General features: G+C 41.8%; 1 protein-coding gene across 6 annotated transcripts in view; it reads left to right on the top strand.

Moving 5' to 3' along the window:
- Window positions 1-24,480, top strand: part of garnl3 (GTPase activating Rap/RanGAP domain like 3) — a 66,746-nt gene that overhangs the window by 30,605 nt on the left and 11,661 nt on the right. For 4 of the 6 annotated variants that reach the window (XM_029444718.1, XM_029444714.1, XM_029444719.1 and 1 more), the window contains 21 exons: window positions 7,231-7,305; window positions 8,239-8,338; window positions 10,020-10,138; window positions 11,561-11,625; window positions 12,795-12,858; window positions 12,988-13,014; window positions 13,281-13,356; window positions 13,820-13,918; window positions 14,021-14,124; window positions 16,847-16,955; window positions 17,117-17,162; window positions 17,902-18,008; window positions 18,096-18,211; window positions 18,598-18,720; window positions 21,241-21,315; window positions 21,624-21,738; window positions 21,863-21,889; window positions 21,997-22,101; window positions 22,757-22,873; window positions 23,237-23,403; window positions 24,102-24,260. In XM_029444718.1, coding sequence (XP_029300578.1) covers window positions 7,231-7,305; window positions 8,239-8,338; window positions 10,020-10,138; window positions 11,561-11,625; window positions 12,795-12,858; window positions 12,988-13,014; window positions 13,281-13,356; window positions 13,820-13,918; window positions 14,021-14,124; window positions 16,847-16,955; window positions 17,117-17,162; window positions 17,902-18,008; window positions 18,096-18,211; window positions 18,598-18,720; window positions 21,241-21,315; window positions 21,624-21,738; window positions 21,863-21,889; window positions 21,997-22,101; window positions 22,757-22,873; window positions 23,237-23,403; window positions 24,102-24,260 — 1,995 coding nt within the window. The remainder of the gene's footprint in view (window positions 1-7,230; window positions 7,306-8,238; window positions 8,339-10,019; window positions 10,139-11,560; window positions 11,626-12,794; window positions 12,859-12,987; window positions 13,015-13,280; window positions 13,357-13,819; window positions 13,919-14,020; window positions 14,125-16,846; window positions 16,956-17,116; window positions 17,163-17,901; window positions 18,009-18,095; window positions 18,212-18,597; window positions 18,721-21,240; window positions 21,316-21,623; window positions 21,739-21,862; window positions 21,890-21,996; window positions 22,102-22,756; window positions 22,874-23,236; window positions 23,404-24,101; window positions 24,261-24,480) is intronic. The other 2 variants (XM_029444720.1, XM_029444715.1) reach the window with 1 other exon arrangement.

Below are 24,480 nucleotides of genomic sequence, written 5' to 3'. Positions count from 1 at the left end.
ATTGTTATCCTGAAGGCACGCATGAGCTCTCTGGGTGTCTAGAAGAAAAGCCCGGCTTGTTATTGTAACCAGTATCACATCTGACCTGGAGCATGAAACACGCAGAGTCTACGTCATCGTGGGTGCTTATCTAAACGACGTAAGATTAAACTGCATCTCTGGCTCTTGTCTCTCCATCTGTCCCTCCTCCTCCCATTTTCTCTGATACATAAGTAATAGTGTAATAAAGCAGCTGATGCATGGCGCTCTGCGATCCCTGGCTTCACTGCAGCATCACGAGGGTCTTAGAGCTGCTGCACCTCAGCACCGTGACTCCTGGGTGGGTGGATGCCTTTAGTCCCAGTCGTTAGATTAGCCAGTGTTGCCTTCATACAAATGGGCAGATTATGGATGTGCTGCTGTTGTTAGCTGGATTTGTCCGAGCCGCAGGCAGCTTTAATGCTAATCAGGTGTAGTCAATGGCTACATGACAATAAGCCGCGTTCCAGATGTTGTTTGTCTTTTGATTTACAATTTTCACCTCTAATTTTCTCCTTCACAGGTAGTCGGTTTGTCTACAGCAGCATCGTGCAGTAAACGTCTTTATTAGCATTGCAGCAGTGTTTCAGGGCATGAAAGGGATATATATATATATATATATATATATATATATATAGCTCTATAGATATAGATCTATGGATATATATATATATATATATATATATCTATAGATATAGATCTATAGATATAGATCTATAGAGCTATATATATATATATATATATCTATAGATATAGATCTATAGATATAGATCTATAGATATATACATTTATATATATATATATATAGATATATATATCCATATAGATATTTATATATATATATATAGATATATATATCCATATAGATATTTATATATATATATATATAGATATATATATCCATATAGATATATATATATAGATATATATATATATCCATATATATATATATATATATATATAGATATATATATCCATATAGATATTTATATATATATATATATATAGATATATATATCCATATAGATATTTATATATATATATATATAGATATATATATATCTATATATATATATATATATATATATATATATATATATATATATATATCTATATCTATATATATATATATAGATATATATATATATATATATCTATATATATATATATATAGATATAGATATCTATAGATATATATATATATATATATATATATATATATATATATATATATATATATATATCTATAGATATAGATATCTATATCTATATATATATAGATATATATATATCTATATCTATATATATTTATATAGACATTTTATTATTGTCAAAAAAACAATTTAAAACACAATGGACTTCTGCGTTAGGTTCAGAATAATAACATTACATATTTGTTCTCAGCACTCGGTGATCTGCGTTGCCATGTTTCACTTCCTCCTCTTAATGCAGCAGCTGTAGTATTTTTATTTCATCTGTCTGAGTCATCGTGACCTGTGTGACTCTCTGAGATGTTTATGTCTCTACAGCTCAGTGTGCAACCTTTTAATGATAACTCTCATGATCTCATCTCTACCCCACACACACACACACACACACACACACACACACACACACACACACACACACACACACACACACACACACAAAATGAAAATAAATATATTTGGGTTTTCAAGACCTTTAAATACATCACCTTGGACTTCCCCATGGATTTTATAGACCGAGCGATTCTTCGTTTGATTTAGTAAATAATTGGCAGAGTATTTGATAATGGAAATAATATTTGTTTGCATGATTTAATGCTAAAAGAGGCTAAAGCTACACAACCCTGGCAAGAAGTTTGCATCCTTAAACAGTTGATGATTGATGTAAGACACAGAAACAGTGTTGTGTTGCAGTGAGGAGCAAGTTAGCCATAGCATAACCACACCTGCTCATGTGACCGTGTTTAGATGTGTACTATATAATGTTTGTATTTTCAGCCTGAGCTTCACTTTGAAAGGATTTGTTGATGAGAAAGACTTTGGCAGGTGAAGCGACATCACAGCTGGTTAAGCTGCTATTTTTACCCTATACAGCAACAAGTTGCCTCCCACACGCTGGATCCTCCAGTCTTCAACGCGCTCTTTACTCAGGCTCCACAAACACTCACCAACATCTGGCTGTTAGTGGGAAAAGTTATCGGCTCCAGCTCTGATCGGCATTGATGGAAACATTTTTTACTACATTTTTAAACTACAAAACATACAATTAATCTGCTCTCCTGACTACGTTTACAGAAACAGTCATTTTACCTCGCTGATCATCGTAAAGACACACGCCGCCTGCATGTTCGCGCTAACTCTGGTGGAAACAAGGTATTACATATCTTGTAGAGCAGGGGGGTCAAACTCATTTTAGTTCAGGGGCCACATGCGGGCCGGACCAGTAACATCACAGCATAATAACCTGTAAATAACCACAAATGTTTCCCTTCGTTTTAGTGCAAAAAAATACAAATATATTCTTACAAAACATTATGAACAACCTGAAATGTCTTAAGAATAAAAGGAACAATTTCAACAATATGTGTGTTACAACGTACAGATCAGTGTATCTACAAAGGCACAACACATTTCATCACAGGTATCTGGAACAGTATTTTACTTTATGATCAAAACAACACATTTTTACACTTTGCAAAGTCATCCCGCGGGCCGGGCTGGACCCTCTGGCGGGCCGGTTTTGGCCCCCGGGCCGCATGTTTGACACCCCTGCTGTAGAGTAACAATACAAGCTAGTTAGCCAGGCAGCATTTGCGTCTGACGTTATAGCCGACAAACATCTTTTGTTCTTTACACTTCTGCTCTTGAGTTTTTGTTTTTTGTGTTTGCATGTAGAGAAATATAAAATACCAGATTCCTCTGGATTGGATCTTATTTTCCTGCCTCCTCGCTTCTTCTTCTTTTCTGCTTCTATTCATCTCCTCCCAAATCTTCCTCTTTTCTTTCATCCCTCCCTCATCTTCTCTCTGACTTTGCACCTGCCTAGCCCCCCCCCCCCTCCATCCCTCCTCCCCCTCTGCTCACTTCCTCTCTCGCCCTGCCTTCCTGCAGGATTGTGAGTGTGCATGAACAGGCCCACTGATGAGATCAATTATCTATCAGCAGTCACAAAAGTATTGATTTAATACCCCAACACACACACACACACACACACACACACACACACACACACACACACACGCACACACACACACGCATCTCTCTCTGCACTGCAGCGCTCTTTTGTCTCGTGGGCCTTGGGGAAATCAGAGGCTCTCTGAGTACGCCGTGAGCTCGATTGTGTTTGTGAAATGTTCAAGTCACGGCCTAAAATGGGAGCTGTTTAAGTGTGTGTGTAAGAGAGCGGGAGAGTGTGCGTGTGTGTGCATCTCTTCTCCGTCTATAAAGCTTGAAAGCCTTGTTCCTCTCCCATGGGGTGAGGCATCGTGGAGACGGCTATTATTCTTTTATCATTGGGCTTCTTGTTGTCATTACACATCGCTCCTTCCCTCTCTTCCTCAGCGACCTCATCCTTCATACCGTCCCCCTCCCTCTATACGTTGATCTCCTGCCCTATCCTTCCACAGTTGCTCCCCGACAGAGGTGAGGTGTTTTATAGGTTGTTTGTTAAAGCGTAGAAGCATAACAGGCTGCCCCCTTTCTCCCCCGTTTCCTCTTCCCCGCCTCCCCCGGCTCACAGGGGAATCGTTGGAGTGCAGCTTTTCCTTGTTTGCCACTCTTCTGTTGCATGATTTAAAAGCAGTGGCTGCGTGATGTGTGTGTGTGTGTGTGTGTGTGTGTGTGTGTGTGTGTGTGTGTGTGTGTGTGTGTGCACATATAGACTCCCCACAGTGCTTGATGGCTCCTTTCTCCTGCTATTTTTCATTCTTTCATCCAAAAACTGCTAGAAAAGCTATTCATACACAGCAGCACAACCACTTACCTAAACGCACATTTAATAAAAAATGTCACACTTTGTTGTTCACACACACACACACACACACACACACACACACACACACACACACACACACACACACACGGTCACTAGGAAGGCGGTGCAGTGCTCTGTCTGAACGCTGCATTGCTTTCCCCTCCATTATCCTGCAATTGGACAGTTAATGTTGCAGGAGGGCAGAGAAATGGAGGAAGATAGAGGCCCATAGCTTCGACGTTTACTTTCCATTTTCCGCTCACAGATCTTAACAGAAAGCTCATTCACTCACATATAAACACTGCAGAACATATATTTGTTTTCAGGCCTATTAATATGCATATGAAAGGAGAGAAGGCAGTGTTTCCTGCAGCCTCTCCTCACACGCAGCCAATTACTGCACAGAAACCTCTCTGTCGTTTATCAGAGCCTCACACCTGCAGTAAACATGGCTGGATTGTATTATCTCAATATATACAGTGTGCCGTGGGGAGGAAATGCAGCCGGCGCTTTACTTGTGTGGGTTTGTGCAATTTACGTCGTATTAATGAGAATGTATTTGTTTTTTTAAATCAGTTTTATTGCGATGTGGAAAACATACACATTAGTAACGCTTTTGATAGATTTTAATGACATAAAATGGCTCATTTGGGTTAATATTTTAGATAAAAGTATACAATCATATCATTACAGTAAGAATCCTTTGAGAGACGGTTAATAATCGTATTAAAATTAAACAATTAGTTGATCGTCACAGAAAGATGGGACTATTTTGACATTCTTTCAAACAAAAATACCAAATATTCTCCTAGATATGATTTGAAAGAATGCAGATAACTAATATAAAGCAGTGTCTTGTATGTGGGCCAAACGTTTAGCATGATATAAGAACAAACCTTTTATTTAAGTGCTACAGTATGTAAATATGTATAAACCACATGCAGAATCTCATTTAAGAGCTGTAATCTCGCAGCTACAGTCCTGCATATCAGATTTAATTTAGCATAAACAATAAAGTCAGCGTGACAGTTATTAATCACTTTATTCAGAATATAAAGCTCTCGTCTTTCCTCCTCGCTGCCCAGAGGAATGTTCTGAATGGACTCTCGCTCTCTCTCTCTCTCCACGATAAGTGCTCGCTCATCACTTTCCGTCTGTCGTCTAATGAGGCGCCGAAGCCAAACTCACAAACACGCCTTAGTTTTGTTGTGTCGGCCGTTCACAATCTGCCGTTACATTTCTCGTTGTGCAGGAGCTGTGACGCTGTCGGACGTTCAGTCCTGGTTTTGATCATATTGGGGATATCATGGAAGATGAGACGCCCGGTTCTTCATGTCCCGGTGTGCATGATCACAAGAACATCCAGCTTTCTGATCGTCTGCCTGCAGGCGCGTCTTTGATTCCATCTCAGCTGCCGACCTGAGCAGCTGATGGGGAACACAGTTTGTGTCTCCATCTCGTCACTGGGAATAAAAAACGAGCGACAAAACAATTTAGTGAAGGATCTGAAGCCAGGCTTTCCCTTTATTTCTGCATGTTTAATTATAATGTAACACAATAATCATCAATATCGTTATTTACCATCATATTTTCTGATTAACTGGTGAGAACGATCCTGCTAAACACAAAACCTCCAGAGAAAATAAGTCGGATGTTCGACTTAAATATTTGTTATTCGACAGTGAAACACAAAATTAAAAGTGTTTTCTCTCTCATTTCATTTAGAGCTGCAACAATTACGTTTATTAATCGATTCACCTGCAACTATTTAGTACATTTTCCCGCCTCTTGCATGTAAAGACCTCCTGCTGTCTTTGTTTTAAACCGCTGTAAAGTGAAAGACGTTTAATGACGTCGCCCAGGATCCAGACACTGGGACATGTTTCCTCTATTCTCTGACATTTACTGGACTAAACTATTAATCTGGACAACAATCTGCAGATTAAAAAGATCCTTGAGTTGCAGTTTCATTGTGTCTGTGTTCCCAGAGGTCAGAAACAAAAAGTGCATGTTTCCATCCTCTTCTTGCTTTGGCTCCTTCAGAGCATTTCAGGCCATCTGGACGTCTCACAGCGAGCGCAGGGACACGCAGCCAAGTCTTTGTAAATACGCATGTCGGCAGAGCAGAGACCTCTACCGGCGAGCGGAGCAAAGATGCAGCACGGCGGTCAAAGAGCAGAGGGTAAAGACGCAGAGAAGAGAGGCGGGAGGAGAAACGGCAACGAGGGTGCAGAGACTCTGCGGTCCGTTGCCTGGCAACAAAACATCATTCAGTGCGGTGGTGTTCAGGGGGATGAAGAGGTTTAGATGGGGGGGGGGGGGGTTAGAAGATGTCCGCAAGGGTGAGAAGAAGGTGGCAAAGCATTAATTTATGGAGATATCAGTGTTGCAGCTTCTACAACAAAGCGGAAGTTCAGATACAAGATGTCAGTGTTGCAGAATATTCAAATGCTGCAGATAAAGATTAGGCTTCTCTAAGATTAGTATTTTATTATATATATTATTTGTAGAAGTGGTGTCTGCGTAGGATCATTTCTGACTCGTGTGATCCAATTACATCAGAATCTATTACACGTCCGAAGCTTCATTGAAAAACCTCAATAAAAGCTTCAAATGGAAAAGAAACCAGACATTTGTTGCAGCACGTAGCGTTTGCTCCACAGAAAAGAACATGTAAACTTTGACCCAGACATGCACACACACCCAGGGGTCAAAAGAAATCCATGTACCAGCCAAATATAACACATGTCTATATAGCAAACCGCTAGCGTAGCAAAAATGAACACCTGAATCTCATGCAAATTACAGTATTTCCCAAAATGTGGAATCATTTCTTCAAGTACTTACAGAGAATATGTTCTGTCCTTACTCTTCCTCTATCATTAACTGTCCCAATTCGCTCTCATAATGTAAAATAAAGTAGAGCGAGGAGAGTCAGCTACAGACAGATAATTGGGGAGATAAGTAGAGGGTGCCACATGTGAGAAAGAAAAAAGAAAATACAGCATAAAAGCAGTGAAGGGAGTCATTGTGAAGACATGAAGACTCTGAGGACAGACATGTCTGTCAGTCGTGCTGCGGCTGTCACATGGAGGTGATGAGTCCGCCTTGGTTCCTTTTTTCCCTCCACGATGATATCCGGCTCTAATGTATTTATGACCTGCTTATTGCTGTCTGCCACAAGTCATGCTGTGTCACATGTCTAATTTAAACATGTCTCCCTCTCGTTCTGTCTCTCTGTCTCCCTATCAGCTAATTTCCAGTGACGCAGATGGGGCCATTCAGAGGGCAGGACGCTTCAGGGTGGAGAATGGCTCGTCAGATGAGGTCCAAACAATATAACACCCGTCCACTCGCCCTACACGCCCTCACTAACCCTCCCCAAAGTGACAGAATGTGTCTAATTCTGCTCGTTTTTGAGGACATAGATGAAGACACATTACTTTTATTAAACAATATGTCATTTATTAACAGTAACTTAAAGGAATAGTCTAACGTTTGATATGTATTTGAGCTAAGAATTAATACAATTAAGCAATCAGACATTTGGAAAGTCAGTGTTGTGCTCACAATTCATAAACATAAGCCTGTGACGAGGGGTCGCACTGCTTCACTCTAAGAGGTCACAAACACTAGATTATTATATTTACTCGCAAAAATATGAATAAAACTAAATAAAGAAAGTGCAGAAAACCTGCTTTAGTTTTCTCTGATATTTGATAAATGCACCAGCATGGGTGTCTGCCCCAGTGCTCATAGAATAAATAACTTATTTGTGAATACTGAATCATGTCGTCTCCGTGTACAAAAAGTCTTTCCATCTTCACCAGATCTCATGATGTCATTGTCCCGAGACTCATAACCAGCTTCCTGTATTATGTCCTTAAAGTTATATTATTATACAAGAGGAACATGGCAACTTTCTTCTCATGTGTCTCCTGAAAAAACGCAGCGACAGTGTCCTTTGTGGTCCGCTGTCCTCATGTGATTTGCTTTTGTCTCACATCTCGGTAAAGATTATTCACATCATGACAAAACAATAACAGCACAAACTCTGACTGCAGCTCTGACTGCAGCTCTGACTGTCTGAGTATTTTAATCATTACTGAAGCGTTGTGTAACAGTTCTCCACAGAGAAGACCGCTGTGACTCAAGCTGTGTGTGTGTGTGTGTGTGTGTGTGTGTGTGTGTGTGTGTGTGTGTGTGTGTGTGTGTGTGCGTGTGTGTGTGTGTGTGTGTATGTGTGTGTGTTACAAACAGGCCTTGGACTACACGCCAGGAACCTGGAGGAGAACCGATGTCCATCTGGAGAATCCAGAGTACCACACCAGATGGTTCTTTAAATACTTCCTGGGAAAAGGTCAGTGCTGCTCTGTTGTGCTCGGTTAAAAACACACACACACACACACACACACACACACACACACACACACACACACACATGGAGTAAGTGTGAGATGGAGAGAGAAACACATAGGGCCGACACCTTCTGGTCGATTGGCTGATTGATGACCAAATTCTCATTCGCCCGACAACTTTCATAAGAAGAAAAACGCTTCTTAATCTATTCTTTCCGGGCCGGGAGGGTTGTGTGTCAGGGAGACGCAGCAACCACTCGGAGCGAGCACACACACACACACACACACACACACACACACACACACACACACACACACAGTATGTTTGCTTCCTGGCGTCTGTAGTTCATCATTTAAGTATAAAATAATCCGATTTTAAAGGTATTTAATATGCTATAATAATTTAAGCGCACTGCGGTCTATGTAGTTCTTCTAGAGATAACGTGCAAATATCTCTTCTTCGATTGGTTGAAGAGTTGGTAGAGTTGCTTTGGTTGCAGCCCTGGAAGCACAGTGTGTGTGAGCTGCAGCTGAATGTGCTCCCTGGTTCACGGGACGCTTCTTATCTCGTGAAGTCAGCCTTGTCCGTACTCTGCACCGCTCTCCATTCAAGGCCGAAACTTGTTAGCGTCCAGCCGTACCCCCAGCGAGAGTCTCAACCGCACTCCATCAATCGCCTCCAACAGATAACACAATTAAGATGTTGACTTCTGAAATGAGCCGGCGCTCTGCAGCAGGAGCCGTTCACAGGACCAGTCTTTGTGATTGTTAGATAAATACATTAGGAATGGTCTCCTGCCACTTTCACCTCTCTGACCCTCGTCCTTCTCGCCCTGCCCGTTCTCAGGCGACGCAGAAAGCCGTGCAACAACAGATCATTGTCCGCGTTTCTTTACCGCGACTCGAAGCAGGAGGGAACGCCTTCAGCTCTAAAGGTTGAAAGGAGATGAAACACCCAGGTGAATGGAGATAATTGTGAAGGGAATTTTAGGACGGCTGGAGATTTTCTCCTCCAGCCGGGGTCTAATCACGGTGCGGCATGGGCAGTTTAAAATGTCGCCACGTCTCCAGAAAGTTGGCTCGACCTGTTTGGACTGCAGCTGAGCCATCTGTGTCTCACAGCCTGAGCAGAGCCGACTGCATCGCACAACACAACACGTTACGAACTGCAGGCCAATTATTCCAACACGAGCACTTCCTGTCTAATGAAGCATCCAATACAAACACTTGAATCCTCAATGTCTCGATGATTAAGTGAAGAAGAACACAGTTTGACTTAGGTGTGAAGACTTGACCTGATTAATTACGACGTGCGTTTGAGAAAAGCTCAAGTCAATCATTTTAACCCAACCATGCAAAGTCAGTGCTCACCTGAAGCATGGACACGTGGTTAATGGAGAGTGAAGAGAGCTACAAGATGGAAGAGAGAGAAAGAAGGCAGCCATGCAGGAAGAGATCGTGTCCAGCATTGTTTCTGGGGATGTTTCCCTGTCAAGCGAAGAAGAAGAAGAAGAAGAAGAGGCATGAATGTGTGACTCTGAGATCTTTGTCTGTGACCATGTCACACACAGAAACCTGCCGATGGGGGGAAACATTGAAAGAATAGGAGGACAAAACGGCAGGAGAGGAGAGCGAGGGTATGTACGTGTAACTGTATCTGTGTATTCTCTCCGTCTCCCTCAGTCCACCAGAACTACGTGGGCACAGACGCGGAGAAGAATCCCTTCTACCTGTCAGTCGTCCTCTCAGACCAGAACAACCAGCGGGTTCCTCAGTACAGAGCCATCCTCTGGAGAAAGACGGTGAGATCTGCACACTGGAGCAAGACTGACATCCTAATAGGACAGTTTGTCACATCTATGGATGAGCTTCTGTGTGTTGCACTTACTTTGGCTTATTTGAAGCTGTTGTTCTGCACAATGATTTCACCTGTTTTAAAGTACTTGCAAGATTGTTGTATCCTCATGATAGTTTGCACTTAAGTACCGCTAAATGTAATGTAATGTTACACCTCAAGGATACACACGATGCATTTATTCACATAACTTTTGTTTGTTTACGAGAACTCTCCACGGGGCACCTTTTTAAATACAATCATAAGATGTTATTATTGGCCGAGCCGTTGTAAAATACTCTATAAACACACAGCTGTGACCGCATGACATCAGTGTTGCTGCTGCTAAACAATTGATTGTGTTGTTCATTTGGATTTACTGTGTGGCCTAAGTGTGGATGAGTGGTGGAAAGAGATGATGGAGGAGGAAGATAAAAATGAAAAGAGACGCGCTGAAATAACTGAGACACCCCTGAGCTGTTCTGAAATCAATGTAAACTCCGTCTCTCGTGGCTCGTTGCAGAAGTGCAGAAGTATTAAAAGCTAAATGTGTTTAAACTATCAGAAGTACTGGTTCTGCAGAAAAGTGGCTGCTTTGACTGAATAGACATTACATCACTATTATAATGTTAATTCTGATGTATCAGTGTGTACGTAGCTTGTGGAGTCGTGAGATTATTAGTGTCGTATAAAACAGTTTATATAAGTCTCTCAGATAAATACAACATGGTGGAGAAGATGCATGAAGTACTTTCTGCCTCTCAGGATCTTCCCCCATCAGAAGGGAAGGTCCTGAAGTTTCAATCTGAACATTTTCTATTGGAGTTCACAGTCGCTACTTTTTCTGTTTATCTAAATATGAGACGGCACAAAATTGAATCTTGAAGCAATATGCTTCTCCACTTTTGAGACACTGTGTGTGTGTGTGTGTGTGTGTGTGTGTGTGTGTGTGTGTGTGTGTGTGTGTGTGTGTGTGTGTGTGTGTGTGTGTGTGTGTGTGAGAGAGAGATATGCATGTTTGTCGTGTGGTGACTCAGCTTCATGACCAAGATAGCTTGGATTTAATTTGGGCCTCCAGCCTCGTCTGGAACCCGATTAGGGTGGTGCACCTCCGCTGCCTGATCACATTGATTTGTCTTGTTTCCGTCAAACTGGTACAGGATGTTATTGTTGTTGTTGTTGTTGTTGAGCAGAACAACTTTGTTGGCCTTGAACTGCTCCGGTTTAATTTGGTCCTCTGTGATTATTCTATGACTGATTGAAAACATATGCTGTGACTTCATGTTGGTTGATAGAGTTTGCAAGATATTGGTTTATAAATGAGCAACAGGTTGGAGGAAGTGGAGAGGAGATTTGTAATCTGTGATCTGTGTCCTTCTTGTTTGCTCAGGGCACTCTGAAGATCAGCCTCCCCTACAGCCCGACCAAAACACTATCGGTCAAGTCCATCCTAAGGTGAGAAGTGCAGCCTGGAGCTCTGCAGACACACTCTGTACATCACATGTATGAGAGTTAGTATTGTGTTGTCTCATGCTGCTGCTCAGACATAAAGACTTGCACACAGAGACGTGGCTGACGGCAAACCAGATATATATATATATATATATATATATATATATATATATATATATATATATATGTGTGTTGCACTGTGTAGGTGCACGCATATGTGCCACCTTGTGTTATTCTAACAAAACATCATGCCTATATGAAGATATTAAAGTACAGTGTGGTACGATATGTTGTTAGAATAAGATACAGACGTGCAGCTTTTTCTCAAAATATCTTTGCGTCTACACACCAGTGGAACATGCAGTGAAGCCAACATCCTCCTCACTTATATGAGCAGCTCTTACACGGCCTTTCATATAGTGCAGGTATGAAGAATGTATTATTTTCCCCCTTTATTCTCCAATTTGTTCATTGACATGTAAATAATTTGGACATACTAACAAATACAAAGACACAAATGAATAACAGGGGACAGCATGTAAAATAAATGAAGAAAGAAAGAAGGAGAAAAGAAAAGCAGGATGGAGAGAAAAACATTTTCTATTTGTGAAGAATTGAAATGTCATTTGTTTTTATCCGCCATCAGTTTATTTTATTTTATTTATCATTTTGTCGGAAAAATGTTTTGCAAATTTTGGAAAATGGCCATTATAAATGTTCAGTGCCCAAGTGGACGTAATCATTTTAGCTTGTTTTGAAAAAGATATTTAAATGTTCGATAGTGTATGAAAGAAATCCTCACATTTGAGAAGCTGGAACCGGACTTTATTTTACCAGCACTGTCGTATAAAAGAAGCCCAATCGCTCGGAAAATCTGGCAACACGTATCTCCGACATTATGTTTCCAGTAGCAGATTTTGTGAGTGACGGGTCACGAGATATAACGAGAAGCGTGCAGCAGAAGATTGGAGATTATGAACTCCTCCGGCTCGGACGGAGAATGAATGAGGACAAATGGGACAAGCAGGATGAGAAATCCCCTGTATCAGGTCTCGCTCATTTTTCTGTGCAACCCTTCAGGCCATTTGTCTCCCATCGATCCTAAACACCCCTTTCTCTTGTTTTCCATTATTACTTCCTCCTGTTCCTCCCCCTCCCTCCCTTACTCCCAGTGCTATGAACATGGACAGGTTTGAGAAAGGCCCCAGGGAGATCCTCAACCCGGAGATACAGAAGGTGAGATTCAGAGCAAATGAAATGTAGCACAGGTCCGTTTCATGCCGGGCCTGATCCGCTGCATACACACAGTATACTGTCCTCAGGCTGCTCAGTGTTTGTAATAATTATTATGTTCTCTGTTCTCAGGATCTGCTGGTGTTGGAGGAACAAGAGGTATTTTAGATTCTGTATTGTCTTGAATCTTACAGGAAGAAAACATATTAATTATATGTCCCTTTCTATATCTTCTAATGTAATTGTACAGCAGATGCACGCTATTAATACCGCCTTTGTGTCGAGTAAATACTCCCTCTGTGTATCGTTATGCAAAGACTGATCATTTTGCACCTTTTTAAAATACCTTTTGTGTGCATCATCTTTCTTACAATAGCAGCAAGTGTAAATGATTTCATAATTTTAACCCAGCTATAATTTTATAGGGTTCTGTCAACTTTAAATTTGGCGTCCTGTTTGCCAAAGACGGACAGCTGACAGATGACGAGATGTTTAGCAATGGTAAATCCCTCTCACTTTATTTCAGCGTCCAAACTAAAAAGGATAGTTTGAGAAATGCTTTGAAATGTTTAGATGAGAAGATCGACACCATTTTCATATGTGTCCGTTGGAAGCAGCAGCTAACTTTAGCTTAGCATTGAGAAATCTGCCAACCGGCACGTAACCCTCCCCCCTTATGTCTTTTTTACATGTTTCTTGTACATATCAACCAAACAAAATATAACATGTTAATAAATCAGCTTAGCCATGTGGATTTTATTACTTTGATACAGAGCCAGGAGCCATCTGTTTTCACACGCTTCATATTTAGTGTACAAACATGTAGCGGTATCACTCTTCTCATCTAACTCCCGGCAAGAAAGAGAATAAGAGTATTTCCCAAAACTATCCCTGTATCAAAACAGACTGTAATGCAATACATAAAAAGATATCTGCAAAGTCATAAGTCCTGTGTTTGTTGCAGAGACGGGGAGTGAAAGCTTCGATAAGTTTCTCAATCTGCTGGGTGATTCCATTACGCTGCAGGGATGGGCAGGTTACCGCGGAGGGCTAGACACCAAGAGTAAGAGAGCTCACATCCGCTGATTTACAACATCATTTTAAAGTGAAAGGCTTTTGAATATCTCTATTCTCTTTGTCTTCGTCTGTCTCCGTCCACCTGCAGATGACACTACAGGAATTAACTCCATCTACACAGTGTATCAGGGTCATGAGCTCATGTTCCATGTGTCCACCATGTTACCCTACTCTAAAGAGAACAAACAGCAGGTGGGTGTCTGCATGTGCATTGTTTTCTGAGTGACAGTCCACTACTATGGACCAGAATGGAATATTTCAACAATTGGATTGACATGAAATGTGGTTCAGACGTTCAGGATCCCCAGAGGATGAATCTGATATACCGTGACAATCCCCTGACTTGTCCTCTAGCGCCACCTTGAGGCTTACATTTGTGGTTATGAGTGGAAGTTTGCCATTGGACATACATGTTCCCCTGAGGTTTATGACTAATACCTGCAAAACTAACGACTAGCCTCAGCTGTACTCTGTGTTTAGTGCTAATTAGCGAATGTTAGCATGCTAATACCCTAAGTTTAGATAATGAACATGGTAAACATCATACCTGCTGAACATTTGCAACGTTTGCATCGACATTGTGAGCGTGTTAGCATGCTGACGTTTGCATTCAGCTCAGTACAGCCTCACAGAGCCACTCGCCGGGTCGTAGGCTCTTCGGCTGCATTCACACCAAGTCAGTCGCTTGCAGCAATTAGCTCCGGGGGTGTGCGGCGGCGTTGGAGTGTCACTTAAATGGCCCATTTAACATGGCAGGGTTGCAAAGCTCTGGATGGTCGAGTAAGTAATTTACCACCTGATACTGTCAGCTCACCTGGTAGAGCAGGAACCCTGTGTACTAAGTCCTTACTACAGCGGTCCAGGTTCGTATCCGATCTCTGGCCCCATTGCTTCATGTCTCCCCCTTTCCAGTCTTTCTTAAACTGTCCTAATAAATCAAAAAAGCAAAAGAAATACACCCTCTGGTTGTGCTTTACTCTGGTATGAGAGAAATGGCAGAAACTCTAATTGCACATCAGTCACAGGTCTTCATCTCGCTGTAATTTAGCAGAGAAAAGACTCCACTTTAACATGGCGCTGATAGGAAGCCAGTACAATGGCAGCCAACTTGGCAAAATGTGCTCACTAAAGGAAGACAAGCAGAAGAAAGGACGCCAATGCTTTACTGTAGAGCTCCATTCTGTAATGCCAATATTAGTGAGTATGATTTAAAAGGGTTACTGCTTAGCATATCTGACACATAATTGGATTTCTTCTTAAGATAAAAAAAACGTAAAGACATTCTGGCGGTCAATAATGAGGAACAGTCTGTGCATGTGAGTGCGACTGCTGCGCTGTCGTCCACCTGAGAGAATAAAACTGTGTAATAGGGAAGAATATGATTGTATTTCACACCTGAGTCGCTCTGAGATGTAAAGTAGTGTTATTATCACCACAAGTGTTGGATGCTATAATTTGCTATGTGTATAGACTTACTGGTAGTAAGAAGTACAGTCTGAGGTTAATGCTACAAGGATTTATCCTCTTTGGATCATGAGTGTTCAGTAATCTCAGGCCTGTTTGTAGCTTTATAAGAAGGCTCACAGTGTTAAATGGTTCTTCCTCTGAGGAGCATGAAAAGATTGACAACAAAATGTGTTTTAGATTTCAAAATGTATTGTGCACAAGAGGAGATTATGACTGGGTGTTGGCACTAAAGCTTAAAGGATTCATCCTCTTCTTTTATTCTACGTGGACACATTAGTATCAGTTGTGTCTTGGTATTTTTACACCTTGATTAGAGCTTCATTGTCTGAGGACTATGATTTGATGGGAACACAAGCCGAGAGGTCGTAGTTATTATGATGTCTCTCTAATGAATCAAGCAAACTAGAGAAGGAAAAACGAAGTGCAGGAGATGCTCGTTGTTGCTGCCTCTGAAGTTTTGAAATCAAAGACTTGAAATGATTGCCGCTTCTGAAGGTGTTTATGGTGTCGAGAGCTTAGAAGATGTTTGTTGTGAGAAAGACAACCTCTCCCACAGCTGCTCTAAGTCCATGCAGCCCATAGTGATGCAGACTCATTAACCGTAAAGCTCCTATAATTAATATTTGTATATACACAGTGGATGAAATGACATGTAATATGAAAGATGTCGTTCATAATCACCAACTCTATAGTCCCCCTCAGCTCTGTGGAGTCTCATTGTTTTGGTTTTACTGTGTTGATTGACTCTCTCAGCTCTCATCACTACAGGCAGCTGTTTGAGTGAAAAAGCTCAGATAAACACATTTACAGCACCAAATGAAATTGTTGTGAAAGGTACAGGTGCATGCTGGTGTTGTAAAAACAACCTGAAGTTAGTTATCGTAGTTTGGCACGCTGTTTGTTAACACAGATAGCAACAGTGTGAGACTTCTACGTAAAAGTAAACATCCGCCAGGGAAAGCTCTCTGTTCGCAGTATCGGCTGCTGGAGTTTTGGTTTGTGTTGCGACTTTCCTGCAGGTGAGCTCGCCCCATCTCCCCCGTGACCGAGATGCGCTCTCTTTATTTATTGCATCCTTCCTCTAAACGCCGAGTTTGTTTTTCATCTGTGGCGTCCACTCCAGATAGCTGCTGCTTCGCTCTCTCCCGTATGGTAATTACTCTCAAGAGTGGATATTGTCCTTAAATTCATCAGGGGCAAAGAAACACGACTCCAACTGAACGCTCATTTTGCTCTGTGTCTGCTGGATGTGTAAATAGGCAATTGTGTGCTAACTCCTTCTAACTTTATAAGGTTATATATCAACGTTGTGTTTACGGTTTGTTGCTGTGCCCCTAAGTGACCATAAAATCAATTAATCCAGGTTTAAAGACTTCCTCCTGCCTCCCATGAATCACTGTACTGAGGTTAGTTTTCTCCTCACCTTGTGTCTCTTGTGTCTGTCCAGGTGGAGAGAAAGAGACACATTGGAAATGACATTGTTACCATAGTATTCCAGGAAGGGGATGACGCATCGTCGTCCTTCAAGCCGTCTATGATTAGATCGCACTTCACCCGTATCCTTCACATGGACAATGATTGTCAGAGAAATGAAGTGGTAATCAGCGACATGTTCAGAAGTTACTGAGCAGACACCACCTCAGCGCTGGAACATGAAGACACATGGCTTTCTGTTGTGTCTCCTGTATAATCAGTGTTTCCTTCACTTCACGTCCAGATATTTTTGCATTAGTTAGGTATAATAGCCAGAATGACAGTTACAGGTGAGTGCTTTGATTAAAGCTTTCCAGACTTTCTATACCTACTTAGTCCTCTTGATTTGATTTAAGGGAAAATGTACCATCTTTTATGTGAATGTCCAATCAGTGTTGATAGTAAAAGTAGTGGATTGAGATAATAAAATCCTAATTGAGTGCTGTATTGTCCAAGAAGATGCTAAATGTGATGTTCTTCCTGCATCAGGTGACGTAGTTGGCTGCAGGGAAGAACCACAAACTATTTCAACTTTGATTTCTACTCTCCGCCTCTGGGTCAGCAGGCGGCACTCGTGCTTTAGATGCCGCTCAAAAACAGACCGTCCTTGTTCTCTTCGCTTTCATTGCAAACCTCATACGTTTAACAGCTGAGAACATGGCATCCCAAAACACAAGTGCAGAGGTTGTTGTGTTTGTGCCGTATTTATCTGAGCCAGAGTTTACGGCCGAAGAAATGCAGCAGAGAGAGTCCAGAGCTGCGTTAGCCGTGCAGGAGGATATGGCCGCAACAGAAGTTTGCACGCAATGCATCCTGGTACATGTAGGCATGTACCTGCCGGCACAACTCAGCGAGCAGGAAACTCAGCTTTCTCAGTCAGTAAAGCTCTAAGGAGTTCTTGGCTTTCCATCGTCACTGATTGGACATTTACGTAGGAGGATGATGAGTAGTTGACTTCACTATACTGTGTGATGCTCTTCATCCTTTGTAAGTGTAAGAGAGACGCTACATGTCTGTTCTTTGTCGCAGGTTGAAGATATTCTCAGAGGAGAGCGTTCCACTGTTTGGACCCCCGCTCCCATCTCCGCCTGTATTTACTGATCACCAAGAATTCAGGGACTTTTTATTAGTCAAATGTAAGAAAAGAAAAACGTATTTAAATATAACCAATACATTCATCTTCCCTATTTCCTGTTTTTGTAATCTTGCTTATTCTCCTGCAGTAATCAATGGAGAGAAAGCCACACTGGAGACGCCAACGTTTGCCCAGAAGCGCCAGCGGACCCTTGACATGTTGATCCGCTCGCTCTACCAAGACCTCATGCCGGACCTGCACAAGGTACGGCTGCACTGCTGTCTCCAGACTCTTGCTAATTCTTGGATGGACGTACTTTTCGACCGCGTTGTCTCCTCTGTCTCCTCCTTGTCACTTTTCCACTGCAGCCATCAGTCTGCCTCTGCATACTGCACCACACTGGACTGGATACTACTGCAATGCTGACTTTCTCAGCAGGGCTCTGTCTCCTCACATCTTTTCTGATCTTAATTCTATTGTTTTCTTCCCCTCTGTTCACTGTTGCTCCTAACACCATTTACTTCTCACTGCTGCTGTTCTCACCCCCTGCCAGGGTTAGTCTCTAAGACCCCTTTCTGCTTTCTCTTTCCCTTTTGTGTGTGTATGCGCGTGTGTGTGTGTGTGTGTGTGTGTTGGTGTTCCACGTTTAGGTTCCTTTTTCTCCCCAGAACATGTTAAACCGGCGGTCCTTCAGCGATGTGCTGCCAGAGTCTCCAAAGTCGGCACGCAAGAAGGAGGAGGCACGGCAGGCCGAATTTGTCAGAATAGGGCAGGTAAGGAAGTACGCACACACACGCACGCACGCACACACACACACACACACACACACACACACACACACACACACACACACACACACACACAGTATTACAAGTAAACCAGAGAAACACCCACCTGTACACACACATGGAAGCCAGGATACACACCCAGACAAAGGTAGGCACACAAACACACCATGCACATGTAAACACAGATTATTGGTATCATTGAGCATAATATCAGCGTTAAACTATCATCTAACTGCTCAGGAACATAATTATATATATATATTTTGTAAAATAAATCATATTCACCTTTTGTAGTTGCCTCAATGATTAAATCAATATCTTAAAAACGGAAGAAATCCTCTTTTATGTACTATATATTTATTTACTGTATCATTCATGCTAAACTCTTAAAGGTTTGTAGTATTTCTCAGTGACTTCAAGAATAACAAGTTCAATATACATAAAAAATAAAATCCTGATACATGAATAAAATGATTTTTTTCCCACACTATCTACCAGCGCTTGTGCATTTCTCAATTTTGACTCAATGATGAACCAAATAGAGAAACTGCGGTTGTAACAGAAGCATCTCTCAGATCTGTGACTTTTTACTCTGATGAAGTGTGAAGTGAGTGAACTGGACACCTGCTGACAGCTGGCATAACTATAATCATACGCAAACAAAGTCTGAAAACACAAAGTGTGAAGAACTGTCTGGTGCTGGACCGACATGACCTCTGGCATTATGGGAATAAGTAGTTTCTGGTTGTTCTTTGGATAATAGATATTCTTTGGCCTGTTGTGAACCAGACGAGTATTAAACATTGTTCTTGATACTCGCTTTACCCTCAAACCAAAATAAGATTTTGTTCAGCTGAGAAACAGTAGAAGAAATCAGATTAGCAAATCCAGAGCCTTTCCTTAAACACTTCTAAACACACGTGTTCAAGCTTCTGTCTTTGTTTGTTACCTTCATCCCTTGTTGTTGCTGGTGTTACTGTTTTCTCCTGTCGCTCTCTGCCCAGAAACACAAAGCCAAGGCATCGACACGTCGTGCTGTAAAGCGTGAAAACAAAGCAAGGTAGACGTGTCGAGTCTTTGATTATCCACTGTTGCAGAGACGAGGCGTTTATCCTAAACTAAACTGACTCCGTCGACGTGCGATGCGTTCATGTTGTCGTGGGTCAGAATATGTATTTTCTTATGGATAGTACACATCACCGCCAGCCCGTTGTTCTGTTGGGTGGTATTGATTTCATTACCTCCAGATTGCCTGTGTATGCAGATATGTAAATAGGAAATGCCTGACTGTGCAGCTTGGATGGAAATTGTCAATCTGATCAAATTGTTGCAGCTTGAGCGTCGGTGCAAACTGTGTTCTGCCTTTTATTTAATGTATTATGACTTTATGAGTCTTTCCTGAACAAGCGTGGACACCGGGACTCAACAAGAGCAGGCATGTTATTAGAGATGGAATAAAAACTGTTGTCCTTCCATGTGTATGCACGGTTCACATGCAGCACACACTCCTGTGTCTCATGCAGAGTCCATGTGCTCTACATATTGTTTAAATATCAAACACGTTAGGGACCGGTTACTTTAAGTGTAGGTTTAAAATGCAGGCAACCTAAAGTGACACATTTTGCATGGTTCTGGATTTTTCAAGGGGGTGGAAATCAAGGCCTTGAAAGTTATTGAAAAGTGCTTGAATTTATATATTTTATGTAAGAATATAATTTTCTTACTCATTGTTTTGCTGTTCACACATTCAAGCCTCTTTCTCTTTGTAATTGTTGTCTGTGAGCTAGTTCTCATATAAACAGATCTCAGGGTGTCACAGTAATGCTGTATGCTGTGTTGGGTCCTTGAATTTGAAGGAATTGGGCCTGGAAAATCTATGCAACTTTACATATTGTATTTTTAACTTCACTACGTTTGTCCGGCAGCTGTATTTACTTCTCAGATTAAGATGGTACATTAAAAACATGAGAATCTTTGCATTGTTGAAGATTAAACCAGTGGTTCTCAATCTTTTTCACCCAATAAAATGAAAGCTGTGTGTCGTTGGGGATTTCAATCAGTTGTTAGCAGCAATTTCTCCTCTAATCTCCTCATAAAGTTTCATTTAAATAACTGTTTAAGGCCCAAAGATGTAATATTAGCCAATATTTCATTACATTTATGAAGCAGAATGTAGTTTCTTCCTGCAGTGATCCTTTGGAGGGAGACCAAACCCGAAGTTTACAACTACTGAACTAAAATACCAACAATAAGTGTACATAAAGTTGTTAAAGCTACCTCCACCTCAACTTACACATTGTTTCATCTGTGTTGACGCTCTAATATCGTCACATGCATGATAACGTTTTTGTACTCTTACGTTAGCTGCATCGTGTGCTGGAGTAGTTTCTCTCATCACTTACATTCTTACTCTTTATTTAAGTGTCTGAGTCCTTCGTCCAGCACTGCAAGCCAGAGCATACACGATAGCTGTTGTGTCACATCTGATGCCACTTTGTTTTTTAGGCTCTGAAGCTGAAGACCATCGTGAGAGGAGACGCCCCAACGAGCCTCGTCACCACCGGCCTGTGCAGAAAAGAGGTTTGAGACGTTACTCTGCACAAAACCTTTATCTTAACAAGTCATTTAATCTCTTACAGAATCTAAAAACATTTAGTTTAACGGACGTTTGCTTTTAGTCGTATTTAGAACATGTTGCACTTCAGCCTCAAAATAAGTATGACAACAACAAAGACTTTTGAACCTGTTATTAAGTCATAAACTCAGGACAGAGAACATTGTTGGTTAGAATATTTCTTTTTTATATTTTCCCACAGCAAGTGGATCTTAATTCCAATATGTCTCTTTGTACATCTCCGTGTTTGTTTGCATGTGCATGTTTGCTGTAGCCATGGGAGTCCCAGTCGTTCAGCAGCACATTCCCCTACGAGATCGTGTGTGCCGACTCCTGGGGTCAGTCTCTGCTGGCTGCCACCGACGCGGCGGGGGTCATGCTGCTGGATGGTGAGGTCCTTAATCGATATCTCCCTATGTCCTCTCAAATAAAGGCATCATCCATATCCGTTCAATAGAAAGCCATGGCTAACAGCTAACATGATGATGATAATGATGTTGTCCAACGTTTCAGGCCCTGATCCAGCTTTGTCCAACGCTGGTGAGTGCCACGCAGTCGATCCTCGCGCATCTTTCTTTAGTTTAACAAATGTTTTAACCTCAGCTGTGACATATGTTTTTTATTGAGATGTTTGCGTCGTGTTTCAGAGACGCAGTCTGTGGCCCCAGTGCAGGTGTTTGACAGAACCATGGTGGTGAAGCAGGTGCACGTTCTCGAGCCTCAGGACCTGCTCATCACCAGGGCGGACAAAGGTAGGCCCCCCCCCCCCACTCCCTGCAGCATCCTCTCGTTCATTCTTCATTTCAGCAGTATTTACAGCTCGTCTTCTTTCTCCTTATTCCCATTCCTCCCTCTTATTTTTCATCTCTGTCGTCTGTCTGTGTTGTTTTGTACATGCTTACCCTTTCCACCTCCGTTGGCCCAGAGAGCACATTGATCTCCGGCTGTGATGACCTATAGAGAACCAATCCCTGTAGAGGTTGCGTGTGTGTGTATACAAAAGAGTGTGTGTCTGTTTATCCTGCAGGACCCTACAAGCGTTAAATAACACAAATAGTATATACAGTTGCTGTGGATTAACAAATGTCTTTAGGATTCCTCCCATGTTTGCCTCAACCAGAAGAGCATGTCATTAATTACCCTGCAGATGATTAGCTAACCCTCATATTGACAAACAGGGTTGACTCGGTTTTGATAGTGATTATGTGATGGCAGCGCAAACATTTGTCACGACTGTGTGTGGGCTTTGATTAAAGCTTCTGAGAGAGCTGGAGCCTTAAGAAGCCTTCTAGTAATCCTCCTGCAGTACAACCCCATTGTTTGGCCGTGGGAGGATGCTATAAAGGAGACGGCAAATTAAGAGTAACCTTCATGCAAAACAGAAGTGGCTTTTGTTTTGTTTCCCAGGGAAGGACGCTCGGCTCTATGTGTACCGACTCAGCACGCTCAAGAGAGGCCTGGAGGAGAAGCAGCTCGTCAGGAGCAAGTGTGACAGCCGCGAGAATAAACTGGAGAAAACTAAAGGTAAAGAATAAACAACAGTGTCGCACATACTGTAAATTAAAGCCTTCAACAAAGAAGAGAAATATATCCTTTCATCTAGAGAAATGTGCTGTGATTCAGGCCCCACATTCACATTTCTGCTCGCTGCAATTATTTCTCCTGTTCACACTGGCCATTAAGAGATCTCCTCCTAATGCACTGAGACATGTCCGCCTAAAGCAAGATATTGTGACCTTCATGAGCGGTGCAAACACACAGCCTCTGACCCACTGCTGGTGTCATGCCAGCTGTCTGTACTGGATGCATTGATCTGTGGGATGATGCCAGGGAACAGCACCTGCAGCGCAGCACACGTCCAATGTACTGTCTGTCTCTTTGTCCCAGGCTGTCATTTGTACTCCATCAACACCCACCACGGCTCAGAGCTAAGGATAGTAGCAGCCATCAGGAACAAACTCCTCCTCATTACCAGGAAACATCCACGTTTCGAGGGCCTCAGCGCCGTCGCCCCGGGAGCTGACTCCCCGGTGGAGGAGTTTCAGTACATACGGGTACGACAAACTCTACATGAGCCAATACAATAATGGATGTTGGATAGAATAATGAATTCAACAGTGAATGAATGAATAGGATAATTGAATGTTAATTCCCTTTTTAAAGCAATTGGGGGAATTATAAAATGTAAATTGCACGAATTTCATTAGAAAAATGTACGACATGTGCTACTTCTGGGGATCTAGATTATATTATATCAAGTCTGCACACACAGACATGCATATTTTTAGATTTATATTGATATAATTATTCTTCATCGTGAATAAACCTCCAATAAATCCGCTTAGAAATCAGAAAACAAAACCTCCAGATGTCTGCACATCTCTGCGTACACGGCGTGCTGTTAATAGTTAAGCATACTTTTAATGCTGCTAATTTGCCAAAATGTCAACAAATACAAATCGGGTCTCAAGTTTGTCTACAAGTAAAATGAAAATGAAAATAAGAGTGTAATAGTAAGAATAAAAAAGAGTGAATTATGTTATGATGATGATGATGATGATGATGATGATGATGATGATGATGATGATGAATCACGCGCGTACTGGCTTAACTACGTACTTATTTAACCCCAAACCACGATCTTTTTCTAAAGCTTACCAAGTTTTACATTCACAACGTGAAACAGTCATATATGTATGCAGTCCATATTTTCCATTACAGTATTTAAACCAATCCATGTGTGCACCATCAGGAGATCTGTCTGTGTGACCCGCCCGTGGTGATGGCGCTGGTGGACGGGCCGACGGGGGAAAATGACAATATGATCTGTGTGGCCTATAAACATCAGTTTGACCTGATCAATGAGAGCACTGGAGATGCCTACCGGCTACATCATGTCGACGCCAACAGGGTGAGGCACACACACACACACACACACACACACACATTCTGTTATGTTTGCTAGAGTCGAGCAGAACTGAGACTCAGTTAGTGGCTTTATTTATCTGCTGATTGTCAGGCTGCTTGAGTGAATCAACACGTTGTCATTCACACCAGCTGGCGAATGAATGAGTAGGCTGGAGGATGAACAGCTGTTCTAATAAACCATCTTATTCTGCTTTGACCAGTTC

Source organism: Cottoperca gobio, chromosome 12, assembly GCF_900634415.1.
Source record: "Cottoperca gobio chromosome 12, fCotGob3.1, whole genome shotgun sequence".
In the NCBI taxonomy this organism is placed as follows: domain Eukaryota; kingdom Metazoa; phylum Chordata; class Actinopteri; order Perciformes; family Bovichtidae; genus Cottoperca; species Cottoperca gobio.
Note: the sequence above shows the minus strand (reverse complement) of the source record. Positions and strands in the feature narration are given on the sequence as shown.